The sequence below is a fragment of the Dendropsophus ebraccatus genome, chromosome 2 (assembly GCF_027789765.1).
Source record: "Dendropsophus ebraccatus isolate aDenEbr1 chromosome 2, aDenEbr1.pat, whole genome shotgun sequence".
Classification (NCBI taxonomy): Eukaryota; Metazoa; Chordata; class Amphibia; order Anura; family Hylidae; genus Dendropsophus; species Dendropsophus ebraccatus.
In genome coordinates this window covers 7,024,123-7,042,651 of record NC_091455.1, presented here as the reverse complement: position 1 = coordinate 7,042,651, position 18,529 = coordinate 7,024,123, and the positions used below count along the sequence as shown (strand labels likewise).

Sequence of the window (18,529 nt, the reverse complement as noted above, 5' to 3'; positions counted from 1 at the left end):
CTCCTAGAGGCATGCATGGCCTCCTCTTCCTGACCAGGCAATGACTACAGGGTTTGTTTGTAGTCTGTTACCATGGAGACAAGTAGCATGGAGGAAAACCACCATCTAAATCTGTGTTCTTCATCCTGTGGGTTCCATATGTTGCACAACTACAACTCCCAGCATGCCCGGACAGCCTTTAGGTTGGTGATCTAAATTGCAGTTCACGCGCAATATATATACAGAATGCTGCTACCGACCCTGGTCCAAAGGTCGCCGTGGCAACAGAACAACGCGGCATCTACAAGATAACAAGCGTTTATTACTAGTTCACGGCCACATCATTATAAATTATCTTTTACACGTATGTACAGAGCGGTGGGGGGTCCGGGCACAGGGTGGTCCCGTCATATCACAGTCCTGTGCCCGGGTTATACCATTACAGGGGAGGGGGGACTAGCACAGTCACAGCGTCAGTACATGGACTCATTACTCTGCACCGCACTGAACGGCAGCTGGAGGGCGCTGAGGTTGGGGATGTTGGGGTTCCTCTTTGTGGGATTCCTCCTGCGGTTCCAGAGCAGCAGGGTGCTGGAGCGTTTGCCGGACATGGTCTTCCGGTTCTCCTTATTGCCCTTCAGAATCTCGCTGGACGTCAGCATGGAGGACTTCTTGTCCTGCACCTGGTGGAGTGTAATATCACATAATGAGGGGGAGGACTAACTCCCCTCCCCCCTCCCCACACAATGACATCATCTCATCCCAGCAGCACAGAGGAATAAGCAAGTGAAATACAGTGCAGAGGTCTCACCGTGTTCTGGGGGTCGGCGCTCTGGAAGGTCACGACCTCTATGTCCGCTCCTTCCTCGCCCGTGTCCTTCAGCAGCTGGACTACCTGTGAATGTTTTGCCCACCGGCAATCCTCGCCGTTCACAGACACGATGTACGATCCCTCCTTCACCCCGGCTCTCTGCAACGGGAAAGAGAGTCACATGACCAAGAGGTCTCACTGCCGAGCCCGGTCAGCCATTCAGGACCCTGGTGAAGAACCATGTGACTCTACGTACCGCAGCGCAGCCCCCGGGGATCACCCCCGCTATGAGCACCGGGGAGTCGCCTCTCAGAGTGAAGCCAAAGCCGTCATCTCCTGGATCAAGGTGAACCCTCTGCGCCGGCCGCCATCTGTGCTTGGCTGAGAAGACGGAGACTGGACCCTGCAAGACCAGAGGAGAGGACCAGTCATGTGACCACACTAACCAAGAGGTAGATGAACCTGAGGAGGAAGAGAATCACCCAGCAGGACGGGAGCATGAACCTGCAGGAGGACAAAACCCCACACCCCTTGCTCCCCCCAGCGGGACACCCCCCCCCCCCCAAGCACCGGCCGCTCACCAGTCTGTGGAATATGTCCTTCACCTTCACCTTGGAGAACATGGGGACAGTCACCTCCGGCTTCTGATAAGATTTTGCTGAAAAGAAGAACAAAAGGAAAGTAAAAACTTAGGCTGCCCGATCCCAGTATAGGGAGAGACATGATGGCGGGGGTGTAAGGTGCTCCATCACTACAATCATACAGCCACCAGCAGGGGGAGCTCTGTGCATACAGACACATACAGCCACCAGCAGGGGGAGCTCAGTGTATACAGACACATACAGCCACCAGCAGGGGGAGCTCAGTGTATACAGACACATACAGCCACCAGCAGGGGGAGCTCAGTGTATACAGATACATACAGCCACCAGCAGGGGGAGCTCAGTGTATACAGATACATACAGCCACCAGCAGGGGGAGCTCAGTGTATACAGACACATACAGCAGGGGGAGCTAAGTGTATGCAGATACATACAGCAGGTGGAGCTCCGTGCATACAGATACATACAGCCACTAGCAGGGGGAGCTCAGTGTATCCAGATATATACAGCAGGGGGAGCTCAGTGTATCCAGATATATACAGCAGGGGGAGCTCAGTGTATCCAGATATATACAGCAGGGGGAGCTCAGTGTATCCAGATATATACAGCAGGGGGAGCTCAGTGTATACAGATATATACAGCAGGGGGAGCTCAGTGTATACAGATATATACAGCAGGGGGAGCTCAGTGTATACAGATATATACAGCAGGGGGAGCTCAGTGTATACAGATATATACAGCAGGGGGAGCTCAGTGTATACAGATATATACAGCAGGGGGAGCTCAGTGTATACAGATACATACAGCAGGGGGAGCTCAGTGTATACAGATACATACAGCCACCAGCAGGGGGAGCTCAGTGTATACAGATATATACAGCAGGGGGAGCTCAGTGTATACAGATATATACAGCAGGGGGAGCTCTGTGACCGTGTATAGGTACACAGACACTGGGTGTGAGGTTGTGTGATGGCACTACAGTGTAGTCGGGCAGTGGTCCTACAGTTCTCTTACGCTGGATGTCAGTGGCTTCGCCCGTCTCGAAGAAGTCCTCCTCATGGTCAATGTCGGAGTAGCGGCTGAGTGACCTCTTGTGCGCCTGGGTCAGCACCTCCTGCAGGATGTCCATCTTGCGCAGGATCTTGCACAGGCCGTGGATCCTCATGGCCTCCTCATGCTGGATCACGGCCTTCTTTAGATGCGCCTTACCTGCAGTTGGACACAATGTATACGGGTATATACAGAGGCAGGCGAAGGGGGTCTATCACCCCGGATACCGCAGCTGTGGCGTTACCTAGCTTCCGTCTCTCCTCCTGGTCCTGGAGAAGGAAGCTGATGGGGGGGCCCTCTGGTGGGGAGGTGTGGAACTGCAGGAAAACCTTCTCGTGTTCTATGAGCTCCAGTCCTGCTGAAGCTGCAACAGAAAACATGGTGGAATATAAGGCACCAAATACTCCACCAGAAGAGGACCCACCAGCCATTACGGATCACCTGATAATCCAGAGCCCCCCACCCCCCACAGAGATTATATAACTGTGGAAGGAATTCGCATAAAGAGATTGTGGCTGATAATCCGGGATTTACACCGTGGTTCAGGACGCTCGGAGTCGGATCAGAACAGTAAGAACGGACTCATTGTTCAGGATTTCCGGGAGGTGAAGGGTCATTAACCCATGAGTGCTGATCTCAATGTACAGCCGCACCACCGCCACCACACACACAGCCGCACCACCATCACTACACACACAGTATGGGGGGTCCCTACGGATGGGATTCTGATACTCACTGGAGAAGTCACACAGGGCGTTAGCTGCGTGGTAGTGGGACAGCGCTTTGAAGTGTTCGGCTTTTACACGAACCATGGTGGTCCATGAGAACGGGACGTAGTCCTTCACAGGGGGATGCATCATGGTCCTGTACACCAGAGTGTAGACCTCCTCTACCTGCAGAGAAGAGACAAGACAGAGGAGACCCCAAACAGAGGAGACCAAGACAGAGGAGACCCTGACCATAAGACGAGACCCTGACCAGAAGAGGAGGCCAAGACAGAGGAGACCCCAACCATAAGACGAGACCCTGACCAGAAGAGGAGGCCAAGACAGAGGAGACCCCAACCAGAAGAAGAGACCAAGACAGAGGAAACTCCAACCAGAAGAAGAAGAGACCAAGACAGAGGAGACCCTGACCATAAGACAAGACCCTGACCAGAAGAGGAGACCAAGACAGAGGAGACCCTGACCATAAGACGAGACCCTGACCAGAAGAGGAGGCCAAGACAGAGGAGACCCCAACCATAAGACAAGACCCTGACCAGAAGAGGAGACCAAGACAGAGGAGACCCTGACCATAAGAAGAGACCAAGACAGAGGAAACTCCAACCAAAAGAAGAGACCCTAACCAGAAGAGGAAGCCACAAAGACAGAGGAAACCCCAATCAGAGGAGGCCACCAAGACAGAGGAGACCAAGGCAGAGAAGACAACCTGACGAGGCCACCATAACAGAAGAGACCCTGACAAGAGAAATGCACAAACAGAGAAGACCACCAAGACAGAGGAGACTCTAAACCCAGGAGAAGACAGAGGAGACCCTGACCAGAGAAGGAGGCCACCAAGACAGAGAAGACCCTGACCAGAGATGGGCACCCATAGCACAGATCCTCCAGTAGGGGGCACTTACTCTGGCAGCCTCCTGTGCTATCTGCAGTTGGGTGATAAAGTTATTCTTTTTATTCTCCAGAAGAAACTTCTCTAGGATTCCCTCCTGGACCTGAGCCACCATCAGCCGCACCAGCATGTTCAGCGAGGCCGCGCTCATGTCTAGGCTCGGGGCGTTCGAGAAGTTTTCTTTTAAGAAATTGAAGCAACCTGGAGGCACGAGAAGAACCGCATGTTATCACCTTCACCATAGGAGGCGCTATACAACTAAGCATCCATACCGATATACCACAGGAGGCGCTATACCCACAGCATCTATACCCATATACCACAGGGAGGCGCCACACCCCCAGCATATATACCCATATACCACAGGAGGCGCTATACCCACAGCATATATACCCATATACCACAGGGAGGCGCCATACCCCCAGCATCTATACCCATATACCACAGGAGGTGCTGGACCCCCAGCATATATACCCATATACCACAGGAGGCGCTATACCCCTAAGCATCCATATCCATATACCACAGGAGGCCCTATACCCCAAGCATCTATACCCATATATCACAGGAGACGCCACACCCCCAGCATATATACCCATATACCACAGGAGGCGCTATACCCATATACCACAGGGAGGCGCTATACCCATGTACCACAGGGAGGCGCTACACAACTAAGCATCCATACCGATATACCACAGGAGGCGCTATACCCACAGCATCTATACCCATATACCACAGGGAGGCGCCACACCCCCAGCATATATACCCATATACCACAGGGGGGCGCTATACCCCTAAGCATCCATACCCATATACCACAGGGGGGCGCTATACCCCCAGCATCTATACCCATATACCACAGGAGGCACTATACCCCTAAGCATCCATACCCATATACCACAGGGGGGCGCTATACCCCCAGCATCTATACCCATATACCACAGGGGACGCTGGACCCCCAGCATATATATCCATATACCACAGGAGCCGCTATAACCCCAGCATCTATACCCATATACCACAGGAGCCGCTATATCCACAGCATATATACCCATATACCACAGGGGGGCAATTATACCCCCAGCATCTATATCCATATACCACAGGGGGGCACTATACCCCAGCATATATACCCATATACCACAGGGGGCGCTATACCCCCAGCATCTATATCCATATACTACAGGGGGGCACTATACCCCAGCATCTATACCCATATACCACAGGAGACGCCACACCCCCAGCATATATACCCATATACCACAGGGGGCACCGGACCCCCAGCATATATACCCATATACCACAGGGGGCGCTGTACACCTAAGCATCCATACCCATATACCACAGGGGGGCACTATACCCACAGCATCTATACCCATATACCACAGGGGGGCGCTATACCCCCAGCATCTATACCCATATACCACAGGAGACGCCACACCCCCAGCATATATACCCATATACCACAGGGGGGCGCTATACCCCCAGCATCTATACCCATATACCACAGGGGGGCGCTATACCCCCAGCATCTATACCCATATACCACAGGAGGCGCTATACCCACAGCATCTATACCCATATACCACAGGGGGGCGCTATACCCACAGAATCTATACCCATATACCAAAGGGGGGCGCTATACCCCCAGCATATATACCCATATACCACAGGGGGCGCTATACCCCCAGCATATATACCCATATACCACAGGGGGGGCACTATACCCCCAGCATATATACCCATATACCACAGGGGGGGCTATACCCCCAGCATATATACCCATATACCACAGGAGGCGCTGGACCCCCAGCATCTATACCCATATACCACAGGGGGGGCTATACCCCCAGCATATATACCCATATACCACAGGGGGGGGCACTATTCCCCCAGCATATATACCCATATACCACAGGGGGGGCACTATACCCCCAGCATATATACCCATATACCACAGGGGGGGCTATACCCCCAGCATATATACCCATATACCACAGGGGGGGGCACTATTCCCCCAGCATATATACCCATATACCACAGGGGGGGCACTATACCCCCAGCATCTATACCCATATACCAAAGGGGGGCGCTATACCCCCAGCATATATACCCATATACCACAGGGGGGCACTATTCCCCCAGCATATATACCCATATACCACAGGGGGGGCACTATACCCCCAGCATCTATACCCATATACCACAGGGGGGCACTATACCCCTAGGCATCCATACCCACATACCACAGCCCATGACACTGATACCATGTGACCACGCACCCGCTGCCTTCTGGAAAGCATCTATGGCGGTGTTGACTCCCTGCAGTGACTGCCGATCCTGCCTCGCCCCGATCTGGGTGTATAGTGCTCCCATATTGAACAGCACACTCCCCTTCTCGAAGGCCAGAGCCCGCTGACAGGAAGGAACGCCGGTCAGAGAGTCGTACCTGGAGATAAAAGGTTGTCTAAATGCAGTGCAGAGAAACATGGCCGCCTCCTTCCAGAACCAGCACCACTCTTGTTCTTGGGTTGGGTGCGGTATAGCTGCTCAGGTCCATTGAAGTGAATGGAGGTGTAAATACCATACATATTCTGAGATGGTGCTGTTTTTTTATTTTTTGGGAAAGCAGCCATGCCCTTTCTAATAATGGAGTACCCCTTTAAAGGGACGCAAGAAAGACGCAGTCACAGCTATAAATATCCTATATCCCCCCCAGCGCTGTTTACGGGCATATAAGTTATATAAGCTATGAGGGTGACTTATACAGCCCGAAAGTGTAGTCATAGGTCCGGAGTTCCTAACAATCATGTGCCTCCCCTTGAAGGCGTTTCCAGGACGTGTGAGGGGGATATAATAGCAACTTATGGCTGTATCAGTGTTTTCTCATGATCAGTTCCCTTTAAAGGGGGTGTCAGAAAGTTCTATGGATTTGTAATTTACTTTTATTTAAAAATCTTCAGTCTTTCAGTGCTTATCAGCTGCTGTATGTCCTGCAGGAAGTGGTGTATTCTCTCCAGTCTGACACACTGCTCTCTGCTGCCACCTCTGTCCATGTCCAGGAACTGTCCAGAACAGCAGCCAATCCCCATAGAAAACCTTTTCTCAGGAGGTGCTACACCTAATGTCATTCTACCACAATTTTATATCTATATAATATACCGAATGTTATTCCTGTTGTTTCTAAACGTTAACTATACTGTTGGCACTAAAGTCAGGGCTTATAGATTTTCTTTTTTGGAATTTGTTCTTAAAAAACCTAATAAAAACATTGAACCAGAGAACCTCTCCTGCTCTGGACAGTTCCTGACATGGACAGAGGAAGCAGCAGAGAGCACTGTGTCAGACTGGAGACAATACACTACTTCCTGCAGGACATACAGCAGCTGTAAGTACTGGAAGACTGGAGATTCTTAAAGGGAACCATTCACCCCGTGGCCCCCGTTATAAACAGACAAACAGTCACATAAAGGTCAATATACTTACCATATCGCTCCCGGTCCCGTCCCGGATCTCGTTGTTGACACGGAGAAATCGCCGAATCTTCTTCTCCCGCCCATTATGGTAATGAGCTGAGATGAGTCCAACGTCCATAGGAAACGACGGACGAGTCCAACTTATTCATGAGGTCCTCTTCTCGTCGCCGCCCATCCACGCCTCCTGGAACTTGATTGACGTCTTCAGTCTTCAGTCTCCTCACGAATTCCCGCGCAGGCGCCGTTGCGAAGGTCTCGTCATCTCTTCTGCGCCTGCGCGGTAAACAGGATACGTGCTCTTGACGTTCCTGTGTACCGCGCATGCGCGAAGTCCAACACGTCACCAGCTCTGACAATCGGCGCACGCGCAGTAAACATTGAAGCTGTGGAGCGGCTTCAATTGTGAACTGCGCATGCGCCGAAAACGACCGTCACGGCGCCTGCGCGGGATCCGGCGAGAAGAGAGAAGACGAAGACGAAGAAGACCCGGCGTCAATCAAGTGTCGGAGGCGGGGAGAAGGCTGGACTTCGGGCCGGCGGCGCTCATTACCATAATGGGCGCGAGAAGAAGATTCGGCGATTTCTCCGTGTCAACAACGAGATCCGGGACGGGACCGGGAGCGATATGGTAAGTATATTGACCTTTATGTGACTGTTTGTCTGTTTATAACGGGGGCCACGGGGTGAATGGTTCCCTTTAAGTAGAAGTAAATTACAGATATCTATAACTTTCTGACACCAGTTGAAATAAAAGAAAAACATTTTGTCCGGAGTGTCCCTTTAAAGGAGAAGTCCAGCAAAATTTTTAGTAAAGTATTGTATTGCCCCCCAAAATTTGTACAAATCACCAATATAGACTTATTACAGGAAATGCTTATAAAGTGCTTTTTTCCCTGCACTTACTACTGCATTAAGGCTTCACTTCCTGGATAACATGGTGACGTCACTTCCTGGATAACATGGTGATGTCACTTCCTGGATAACATGGTGATGTCACTTCCTGGATAACATGGTGACGTCACTTCCTGGATAACATGGTGATGTCACGACCTGACTCCCAGAGCTGTGCGGGCTGTGGCTGCTGGAGAGGATGATGGCAGGGGGACACTGAGGGACACAGGACACTGGAGGGACACTGAGCCTCCCTCTGCCATCATCCTCTCCAGCAGCCACAGTCCGCACAGCTCTGGGAGTCAGGTCGTGACATCACCATGTTATCCAGGAAGTGACATCACCATTTTATCTAGGAAGTGACATCATCATGTTATCCAGGAAGTGAAGCCTTGATGCAGTAGTAAGTACAGGGAAAAAGCACTTTATAAGCATTTCCCGTAATAAGTGTATATTGGGGATTTGTATAATTTTTGGGGGCCAATACAATACTTTAATAAAAATTTTTGCCGGACTTCTCCTTTAATGACATTTAGTGACACTGACCAATGGAAGAAGACACCCAGGGAGCGGTGCGGAGGGAAGAAGCGCTGGTCCAGGTAGTACAGCTGGTTGTAGTATTCCATCAGAAGCTCCAGGCCGGCCTCACTGCGACTCGGGGTCCTCATAGCCTGGAGAGACAGCAGAATAGTGAGTGCAGCTCTGGAGGTGATTGGAGGACAAGACTGACATGTAGATGCTCACCTGTCGCAGATCCATGAATTCATTGATCTCCTTCTCATACAAGGCGGCGTCCTCTCCGTAGTGATCCACAATAAAGTCCTGGAGGAGAGACGACACTGACTGATCGGGTGTAAGCAGCAGTTAGCGGCCGTGCCCCCCAGACTCCACGCCCTGGCAGAGGTGTGACCCCGGGCCGTGCCCCCCAGACTCCACGCCCTGGCAGAGGTGTGACCCCGGGCCGTGCCCCCCAGACTCCACACCCTGGCAGAGGTGTGACCCCGGGCCGTGCCCCCCAGACTCCACGCCCTGGCAGAGGTGTGACCCCGGGCCGTGCCCCCCAGACTCCACGCCCTGGCAGAGGGACCCCACAGGCATGAGGAGCAAAAGCTACTAAAGAGAACACTGATCCAATAGGTGGCAGCAGTGAGAGTGGACACTGATCCAGCAGGGAGGGGCACCTACCTTCAGAGGGTCCATAAGGTCCAGATCTTTGGTCTCCTTTAAGCCAAGCGGAATCATGGGAACACTAATGGCTTCACTAAAACACAAATCACATCATGTCAGAGACACGGGTGACAAGAGCGACGTGTACAGTGACGGTCCAATAATCGGCCATCCTGCTACCGATCCTGAAGCACCCGGTGTACCGATCCCCTCCCCCACGGGGTCACAGCTCATCCAACATGGGACAATACACATCATACAGCAGGTATACACGTCATACAGCAGGTATACACATCATACACATTACACGTCATACAGCAGGTGTACACATCATACAGCAGGTATACACATCATACAGCAGGTATACACGTCATACAGCAGGTATACACGTCATACAGCAGGAATACACATCATATACATTACACATTATACAGCAGGTATACACATCATACAGCAGGTAAAGCACTTACACAGGAAGCTGAGGTTTGGGCTGCTGTTTGCTGCCATAACCAACGCCCGTGACCTCTCTATAGCAGGATATAAAGAGTATGTGCCCCCATAGTGCTAGCCTGTATATTAAGGATGAGATAGCGACCAATACCTATCGCGACCTTAGCGAGTCACAAGGTACAGGATGGTGGCAGCCGCAGAATATGTCAGTGGCAGCAATGGTGGCAGGCACAGGATATAATGACACCAGGCACAGGATATAATGGCGCCAGGCACAGGATGTGGCGGCAGTACCTGTCATTCTGGTAGACCTCCACTGAGCTGTTCAGCTCCTCCAGCTCCTCCTTCAGCAGCTGCAGGTTGGAGTTGACGTAGCTGAGCTCCAGCGCCACCGTCTCCTTTACCTTGTGGTTGGTTGTGGCCCTGAAAAGACACAAAACATACAGAATAGCGCCAATTATAACCACACCCCCAGGGAGGGAGGCGACTGCCATAGCCACGGCCCCCAGGGAGGGAGGCGACTGCCATAGCCACGGCCACCAGGGAGGGAAGCGACTGCCATAGCGACAGCCCCCAGGGAGGGAAGCGACTGCCATAGCGACAGCCCCCAGGTAGGGAAGCGACTGCCATAGCCACAGCCCCCAGGGAGGGAGGCGACTGCCATAGCCACGGCCACCAGGGAGGGAGGCAACTGCCATAGCCATGGCCCCCAGGGAGGGAAGCGACTGCCATAGCCACGGCCCCCAGGGAGGGAAGCGACTGCCATAGCGACAGCCCCCAGGGAGGGAGGTGACTGCCATAGCCACAGCCCCCAGGGAGGGAGGCGACTGCCATAGCCACAGCCACCAGGGAGGGAGGCGACTGCCATAGCCACGGCCCCCAGGGAGGGAGGCGACTGCCATAGCGACGGCCCCCAGGGAGGGAAGCGACTGCCATAGCCATGGCCCCCAGGGAGGGAGGCGACTGCCATAGCCACGGCCCCCAGGGAGGGAGGCGACTGCCATAGCCACGGCCCCCAGGGAGGGAAGCGACTGCCATAGCCACGGCCCCCAGGTACAGAGTGGCCAACTTACATACTATCACCCCCCATCCCCCATGTGGCAGCGGCGGAGCACAACCCCCAGCAGGCGAGCGCCTGTCCTATACACCGGGGGAGGAGCGGTCACATGTGCGTGGTGATAATAATCACATTTCCAGGGCCGGATGCTGAATTATCAGAAAACACAAAATACGTTTTCCACAAAACAGGAAAAGCAAAGCCGACTATCAGCCTGGAAACCCAGCCGCAAGGAGAGATAGCGATGGGAACCAGTAACCTGTCCATGTCTCCTGCCCAGGTGTCCTCCAGCTAAAACACAGTATACAAGAGACATGGCTGATACCAGAGAGTAATAGATTGTAACTTTTATTTTATATAAAAAAAATACAAAACATAGACAGATATATCGGCCATAACAATAAATCATAAACAAATGAAATAACAGAAATATAAAAAATTCATATCAAAATAGAACAGCCAATTCCGGCATATACAGATCCTACATACATATAACCCTGTCTGGTCCAGGACACCATACACTCACATATATATACACACACACACACACACACATATTATATACATTATATACATTATATACACCTATATACTCACACATGTATATAAAAATAACCAAGAAAATAATCAAATAAGCAAAAATATTCTTCAGAACAGTCCAGCAATATCCATAACCGACTACATAAAACAAAGACAGACCTGAAATAATAAAATAAAATAACCAAACTTTTTTTTTTTTTTTTTTTTTTATAATCATAATATAATGTAATACAACCCTCCCCCCCACCCCAACCACCTCCGGGACCCCTCTATACCTACACATATACAACTATAACACAACAACCTCCCCCCCCCACACACACACACCCCCCGGATCCCTCTGTACCCACATATATACACATATAATACAATACAACAAAGCCCCCTCCCCCCAACCTCCCATACCCCTCTATACCTACACATATACAACTATGATACAATATACCCTACACCATAACCCCCCAACCTCCATACTTTACATATCCCCAACACCATAGACCACCCAGCAAACCCTCAGGGCTCAGGTTCGATGTCTGTAAGCCGTCTACATCCTATCCATCACAAAAAAAACAAAAATCTAAGGTGATAGCGTCAGCCCCTCACCAGGAAAGAGATTACTCGGCTAAGGCACCTTAAAGGAAATCCCCCTCCAAAGGGTCGATGCCTTAGATGCCCCCAACCTTTCATACTCCACCGAGCGCACCTTCACCAGGTCACCGAGCGTGTTCCTACAAACCTCATCCGCAGGGAGGATTTTCTGTCTCGTCGAAACTAAACACCGAGCGTGCCACGTGTGATACCTGACAACTACACTGACTAAGAATAAAGTGCAGCGGTCCCTACCGCCCAGGTCTTTGAACGTCACTCAGCATAGGAAAGGGCAGCCAGCCTCGGCCAGCCGATGGAAGCGCCCACCCTTTGATATACCTCTATATTAAAAGGACAATGAAGCAGGAAGTGATCCATATTCTTCAACGCTCCCCCACACTCCTCCCGGGGACACCCCTTCTCGTCAGAGTTCCTGTACTTCAGATTGTCCTTCACATATAGCCTACCATGGAAGCCGCGCCAGGCCAAATCCCAAAACTTTAGGGGGATCCTAGGTGAATTTAAAAGAGACAACCCAATCCCCTGATCCCCACCTGGGCAATCCTTGAGGGCCAGTGGTTTCTGGAAATGGCTCAGTAAGACCCTCTTGTAGAGAATTCTCCTCGGGAGAGTTCTCACCTCCCACATTCCCAGCCCCCACCGCCTGATGACCTTCAGAACCAGTGCAGCATAATTCGGGAGATGCCCGTGTGGCGTGCGAAGATCCTTCACTCGACCACCTATCTCCCATTCCTGGAAGAAAGGCTGAAACCATTTCCTGCAAGAGACCACTCACGGAGGAGCCCTCTCTTTCCAGAGGTTCGCAACATTGGGTTGACCATACCCAACCTGCCTAGTCTCCTCGTGCGGTAAGTCACCTCCCTCTTAACTAGGTTAAGTCTGTTCCCCCACAACATTAGGAAGAACAGACCGTAGACCCGCGTCCAGAGGGGTTCCGGCAAAAGGCTCACACTGCCCAAGTACATTAACAACGGGAGCAAGAAAGACTTGATCAAGAAGACCCTTTCCCTAAAGGTCAAAGACCAACCTTTCCACTGTTCCACTCTTTTGGAGACATCTTCCAGTCTGCTCTCCCAATTTCGTGTGGGGGTAATCCCCGGAACCAAATTTGATGCCCAGAATTTTTGCAGATTCTTGGGGCACAGGGAGGGTGTCCGGGAGACAAAACTCAGGGTCTCCCCCTCCCAACCAAAGACTTTTGCACTTGTCACAGTTGATTTTAGACCCGGATGCCTCCGAGTAACAATCCACCGACATTATCCACTCCGCCTCCCCCTGGGAAGAGACAAAAATGGAGACATCATCGGCGTACGCCACTACCCTCAAGGCAGAATCCGGCACCGCCAGGTCCATCCTCACCCCCGCCAACGGTCCACCATCTATCCTTCGGAGGAAGGGGTCGATGGCGAACGCATAAAGCAGAGGGCTTAAAGGACAGCCCTGACGCACACCAGACTCCACCGCAAAAGGGCGGCCCATCCATCCGTTCACCAACGGAAAAGTCTCAGCCCCTGCAAACAATGTCCTCAGGCAATCCACGAACCTCCCCGGCAGACCGTATTTCAAAAGAGTAGACCAGAGGTACTCGTGATCAACCCGATCAAAAGCCTTAGCTTGGTCCAAGGACAGTAGAAACCCCTTCCAGTGACCAGCCCTACCCTGCTCCACGGCCTCGCGGACACCGAGCACAGCACTAAAAGTGCTACGACCAGGAACAGAGCAGTGCTGGGCCCCCGAAAGGAGCTGGGGTGCAATTTCACCAACCTGTTGAATAGCAATTTTGCCAGGATCTTTCTGTCCACATTGAGAAGCGCTATGGGACGCCAATTCTCATTGTGGGACGGGTCTTTACCCTTGACAGGATGATCAGAGCCGACCTCCTCATCGACCTCGTGAGAGTGCCCGAGGAGAGACACTCATTTATTACCTCAGTCAAGAGGGGAACAAAGCGTCCTTAAAGGTCTTATAAAATTCGGACGTTAAGCCATCCGGCCCTGGTGACTTTTTGAGGGCGAGCCTCTCAATCGCCAGCCTGACTTCCTCTTCTCTGATCTTCTCTGTCAAAACATTAAGAGAGGGGTCTACTCCTGACCGGGAAATGGCATCAGCCAGGAAAGCCGACGTCCTGCCTCGATCGAGATCCCTCTTCCCCAAGAGATGCTAGTAGAAGGCTCTGATGACCTCCAAGATCCCCGATCTGGACTTGTTCAGAGATCCTGTACTATCGACCAGGCCTGACACAAACTTACAATCCACTGACATCTTACAGCTTCGACAAGGGTCGGGCGAGCGGTACTTCCCGAAATCCCTCTCGAAAACCAAAGATGTGTGTCTATCGTACTGGCACGTCTTCAGCAAAGACTTCACTCTGGAGATCTCCTCTCTGTCACCTCCATTCGAGACAAGGACCTTGAGTTTCCTCCTTAGTGCCTGATCTAGGCGATCCCTATTCAGACTCCTAAGGTCCGCGGTCTGGCAAAAGAATTTCGCCGCCCGTTTTTTGAACATCTCCCACCACTCTGACTTAGTGCTGCATAGGTCCAGCAATGGTACCTGGCTCTGCAGAAACTCCTCAAAGGATTGTCTGATTTCCTCGACTTCCAGGAGAGACGAATTCAGCTTCCACAATCCCCTTCCCATCCTGGGGGTCTCTGAAACATTCAAAGAAAACATAATCAAACAGTGATCAGAGAATTCTACCTCCACCACCTGTAAAGGTGAAGAGACAGCCTCCTCCTTAACAAAAAACCTATCTATCCTAGACCTGACCTCTCTACCCCTAAAATAGGTGAACCCACTGTGGTCTGGAGTATGTCGGATGTGGACATCCACCAGACGAGTCTCACTGGCTATGCTGTTCAGAGCGGCGCTATCATAACCTAGCCGATCTCTGGAGCCTCCTCTATCTCGGGACCTTGTTACAGCATTAAAGTCCCCTCCAAAGATGACCTGCCGGCTAGTAAAAAGTAGAGGCTTAATCCTCATAAAGAGACTTTTGCGGTCCCATTTAGTCTGTGGACCGTAGATGTTTATGAGGCGCAGTTCTTGTCCCTTCATGAGGACGTCTAATACCAGACATCTCCCCATTTGTAGCTCGATTACGCGTCTGCATTCAACCTGTGCGGTATTAAAAAGAACCGCCACCCCGCTATACGGCTCGGCCGCAAGAGACCAGTGAGAGGGGCCATGCCTCCACTCACGCTTCGCCTTATGGATGGTTGGTAGATCTGTAAGTCTGGTCTCTTGCAAAAAGAAAATGTCGGCCTGTATTCGACCGAGAAAATCAAAGGCCATAAATCTTGCGGTATCTGACTTTATGCTGGCGACGTTAATACTCGCCAGAGTCAACGGGGAGGGTGCCGCCATCATGGGTGATCAAGCTTGACAGCCCTCTTTTTCCCTCCCCCTTCCTTGTGCTTAATATCTTCATCAGACTTTCCTTCCTTTCCCCTTTTCAAGCACACAGACACATCCATATTTACAGGGCGTGTTCCCTCCTCCACACAAGTCACACTCTGCACCCCACATGGTCCTGAGACAGGTCCTCCCCCCGTTACCTGAGAGGAAGACCTGACACCCCTCAGAGACCTCACTTCAGACACCGGCACCAACTCCCCAGCCCCCTCATCAGAGGAGGAAATATCCCTGAGGGCCCGGTACCAGTTAGGGCAGCCTACCAGAGGGGAGCCAGTAGGACCTTCCGCTGGTATCTGGACAAGGGTGAGGGGAACGGAATGATCCCACTCAAGGGAAGAAGACTCCTTCTTCACCCTCTTTCTCTTTTTTCTGGCACCCGATCTTCTCTTATTCTCTAGCCACTGTTTGCTTTCCTCATCCAGACTCTCTGCGGGAGAGGAGGTTGCAGTAGTGGCCCTCTCCTCCTCCTCTCTATCCAGTCTCCTGGACTCCTCCTCCAACTCACTGTCCCTCAGGTCCTCAGCAATCTCCACCACCTCAGGCTCAGGTACAGGGACCTCCTCAGCTGCCACCTGAGGTGCCCCCTCCCTTTGCCTCTGGCGTGTCTCCATACGCTTCAGCTTGGATGGTGTTAATTTTCTCTTCCCTGGACCAGTAGCCTCCCTGCCTCTGCTGGTACCTTCTCCAGTAGGGTCAGCCTCACGGCTTACCCCAACTGAAGTTTGGACCGCATTGGCAAAGGAGACCGGACAGCGGCTGAAATGGTGACCGAGATCACCACACAGGTTGCAACGAATGTCCCCACAGGCTGCGGCAAGATGGTCTATCCCTCCACACAGGGCGCATTTCTGCACCTTACATTGTGCACTAAAGTGTGTCGGGTCACCGCACCTATGGCAGACCTTCGGCTGCCCCTGGTAGAAGACCAGAATCCTGTCCCTCCCCAAGAAAGTGGAAGAGGGAATGTGGGTGACAGAATTACCTGAAACCTTCAACTTGACCATGAAGGTCCAGGCCCCCGACCAGATACCAAACTCATCCCTGTTCTTCTGGGGAATGTTGACCACCTCTCTGTAAAGCCCAATCCAGGTCATGATGTCTATGCAAGAAAGAGATTCGTTACATGTTAATACCGTCACTTTCTTGATGTTGTTCTGACGGGAGACTGCTTGGACAGCACAGTCTCTCCATTCGGGTTCTATCTTTGCCAGCTCGTACCGAGACCAAAAAAGCTCAAGCCCTTCAGCCCGGACGAAGCTGACATCGAAAATCGGGGAACCATGAGGATGTATCAGGGCAAAGATGTCACTAGCCCTGAAATCCATCTTGAGGAGGAGCTCCACTACTTTAGTTCTATTAGGACAGGGATCATTGCCCCTCCACCTAAGACGGACCACATTCCTCCTGGCCACCCCAGACCCGGCTGTGGGGAGTGACCATGACTCCTCCCCGCTCCTTTGCTCTCGGAAGGCGGCTAAGCCATGCCTATCTATCCAGAAAGACAACTCTACCTCTCTACCCTCTACAGTGATAGATCTATCCCCCCTCCGCAAGGCCTCCAAGAAGCGCCTTTGGGTGTCACTATTCCCAGGACCAGGGGGTGCAGCTCTCTCATACAGCCTACGTGCCCCGGCAGCAACACTCGCATAGCTCCTCACCGCCGCTGCCGGGGGTTCAGACGGACCAACCGCACCAGCATCACTCTCCACAGGAACCATGCATCCATCCCCTCCACTCATCCTCCGATCCCCAACATCCATCCTCTCATCATCTTCCCCATCCTCCCTCTCCACCATTCACACCACCATTCAGTCCTGGACCAGAAGGCACAGATAGGGTAATGCAAGGAGTGACCTCAGCTTCCCCGGGGTAACTGGCAAGTCTCTGTCCGCTGCTGCAACAGCAGCAGGCTTCAACTTCTCGCCAGGAACCCCCTCCACCTCACCGGTCACGACTCGTCGCCATCTTTACAGCAGTAGTTAATCTGGATGCTTTCACAACCCCACCATCAGCAGCATGTTTAGTCTCTTGCATGGTCCCAGTAGGTGTGGGAACAGTCTCTTTGAGGTTTTTGATTGCCTTAGCGGCAGCATTTGCCAGTCCAGCTGTGGCCGGTTTTATTATTCCTGCCGAGGTGCCACCTGTCCCAGCAGCCGACACGGTTCCTCCACTAGAAATCACCACAGGTGACACCCCGACAGCAGACCCCACTGCAGAGCCTGCATTACCGCCCGGCACCCCGTGGCACCGCTCATCTGCGCCCTTGCTCCTAATCTCTGACACAGGGTCCACAGCCTTAACCTTGTCCGATTTGCTGTGGCCCCCCGATGCCAGAGACATGCAGCCTCCCGCTGGACCGCCAACCTTCCCAACAATGTCCGGCTTCACAGCCGTAATCGCCCTGACACTCTTACTGCTACCACAAGCCGAAACAGCATCATGTGATGTTACTGAGGGAACCTTCATACTCTGCCCACCGCTCATCCCCTGCTGAGAGTCCACCACAGGGCACCTACTAGGTGTTAAGTTAATTTCGGAATTTATTCTCATTACCAGCTTGTTGGCCTCCGTGCGCTTCCGTCCTGACGTGTTGGTCACCTGGACTCGGGCGCATCGCAGCTCAGCACGCAGTTTGCACAGTTCTTTGCCATTCAGTTCATAGCTCTTAAGGAAATAGGCAATTCTGGATCCATAAACGTCAGTCGTCTCCTCAGGGCTCCTCACACCCCAGTCCTTCACCTCCAGCACAGCCTCCCGGCGGCGGCTAGAAACCAGAGGGGGGGCAGAGGAATCATCACTGCGACCCCCGCCAGATCTCCGTACCCCCTCCGAATAGGCCAGTTGCTGTGCACCATCCGTCCCC

General features: G+C 52.3%; 1 protein-coding gene across 3 annotated transcripts in view; it reads right to left on the bottom strand.

The window, feature by feature from the left end:
• Nucleotides 1-281: 281 nt before the first annotated feature.
• Nucleotides 282-18,529, bottom strand: part of RHPN1 (rhophilin Rho GTPase binding protein 1) — a 41,087-nt gene continuing 22,839 nt past the window's right edge. For 2 of the 3 annotated variants that reach the window (XM_069956993.1, XM_069956992.1), the window contains exons 4-16: nucleotides 10,338-10,466; nucleotides 9,612-9,687; nucleotides 9,171-9,248; nucleotides 8,973-9,097; nucleotides 6,342-6,508; nucleotides 4,070-4,257; nucleotides 3,179-3,335; nucleotides 2,687-2,806; nucleotides 2,407-2,601; nucleotides 1,372-1,448; nucleotides 1,047-1,193; nucleotides 791-949; nucleotides 282-662 (exon numbers count right to left, since the gene is read on the bottom strand). In XM_069956993.1, coding sequence (XP_069813094.1) covers nucleotides 453-662; nucleotides 791-949; nucleotides 1,047-1,193; nucleotides 1,372-1,448; nucleotides 2,407-2,601; nucleotides 2,687-2,806; nucleotides 3,179-3,335; nucleotides 4,070-4,257; nucleotides 6,342-6,508; nucleotides 8,973-9,097; nucleotides 9,171-9,248; nucleotides 9,612-9,687; nucleotides 10,338-10,466 — 1,828 coding nt within the window. In that variant the 3' untranslated portion in view covers nucleotides 282-452. Of the gene's footprint in view, nucleotides 663-790; nucleotides 950-1,046; nucleotides 1,194-1,371; nucleotides 1,449-2,406; nucleotides 2,602-2,686; nucleotides 2,807-3,178; nucleotides 3,336-4,069; nucleotides 4,258-6,341; nucleotides 6,509-8,972; nucleotides 9,098-9,170; nucleotides 9,249-9,611; nucleotides 9,688-10,337; nucleotides 10,467-18,219; nucleotides 18,393-18,529 lie in introns of those variants that run through there. The other variant, XM_069956994.1, reaches the window with a different exon arrangement.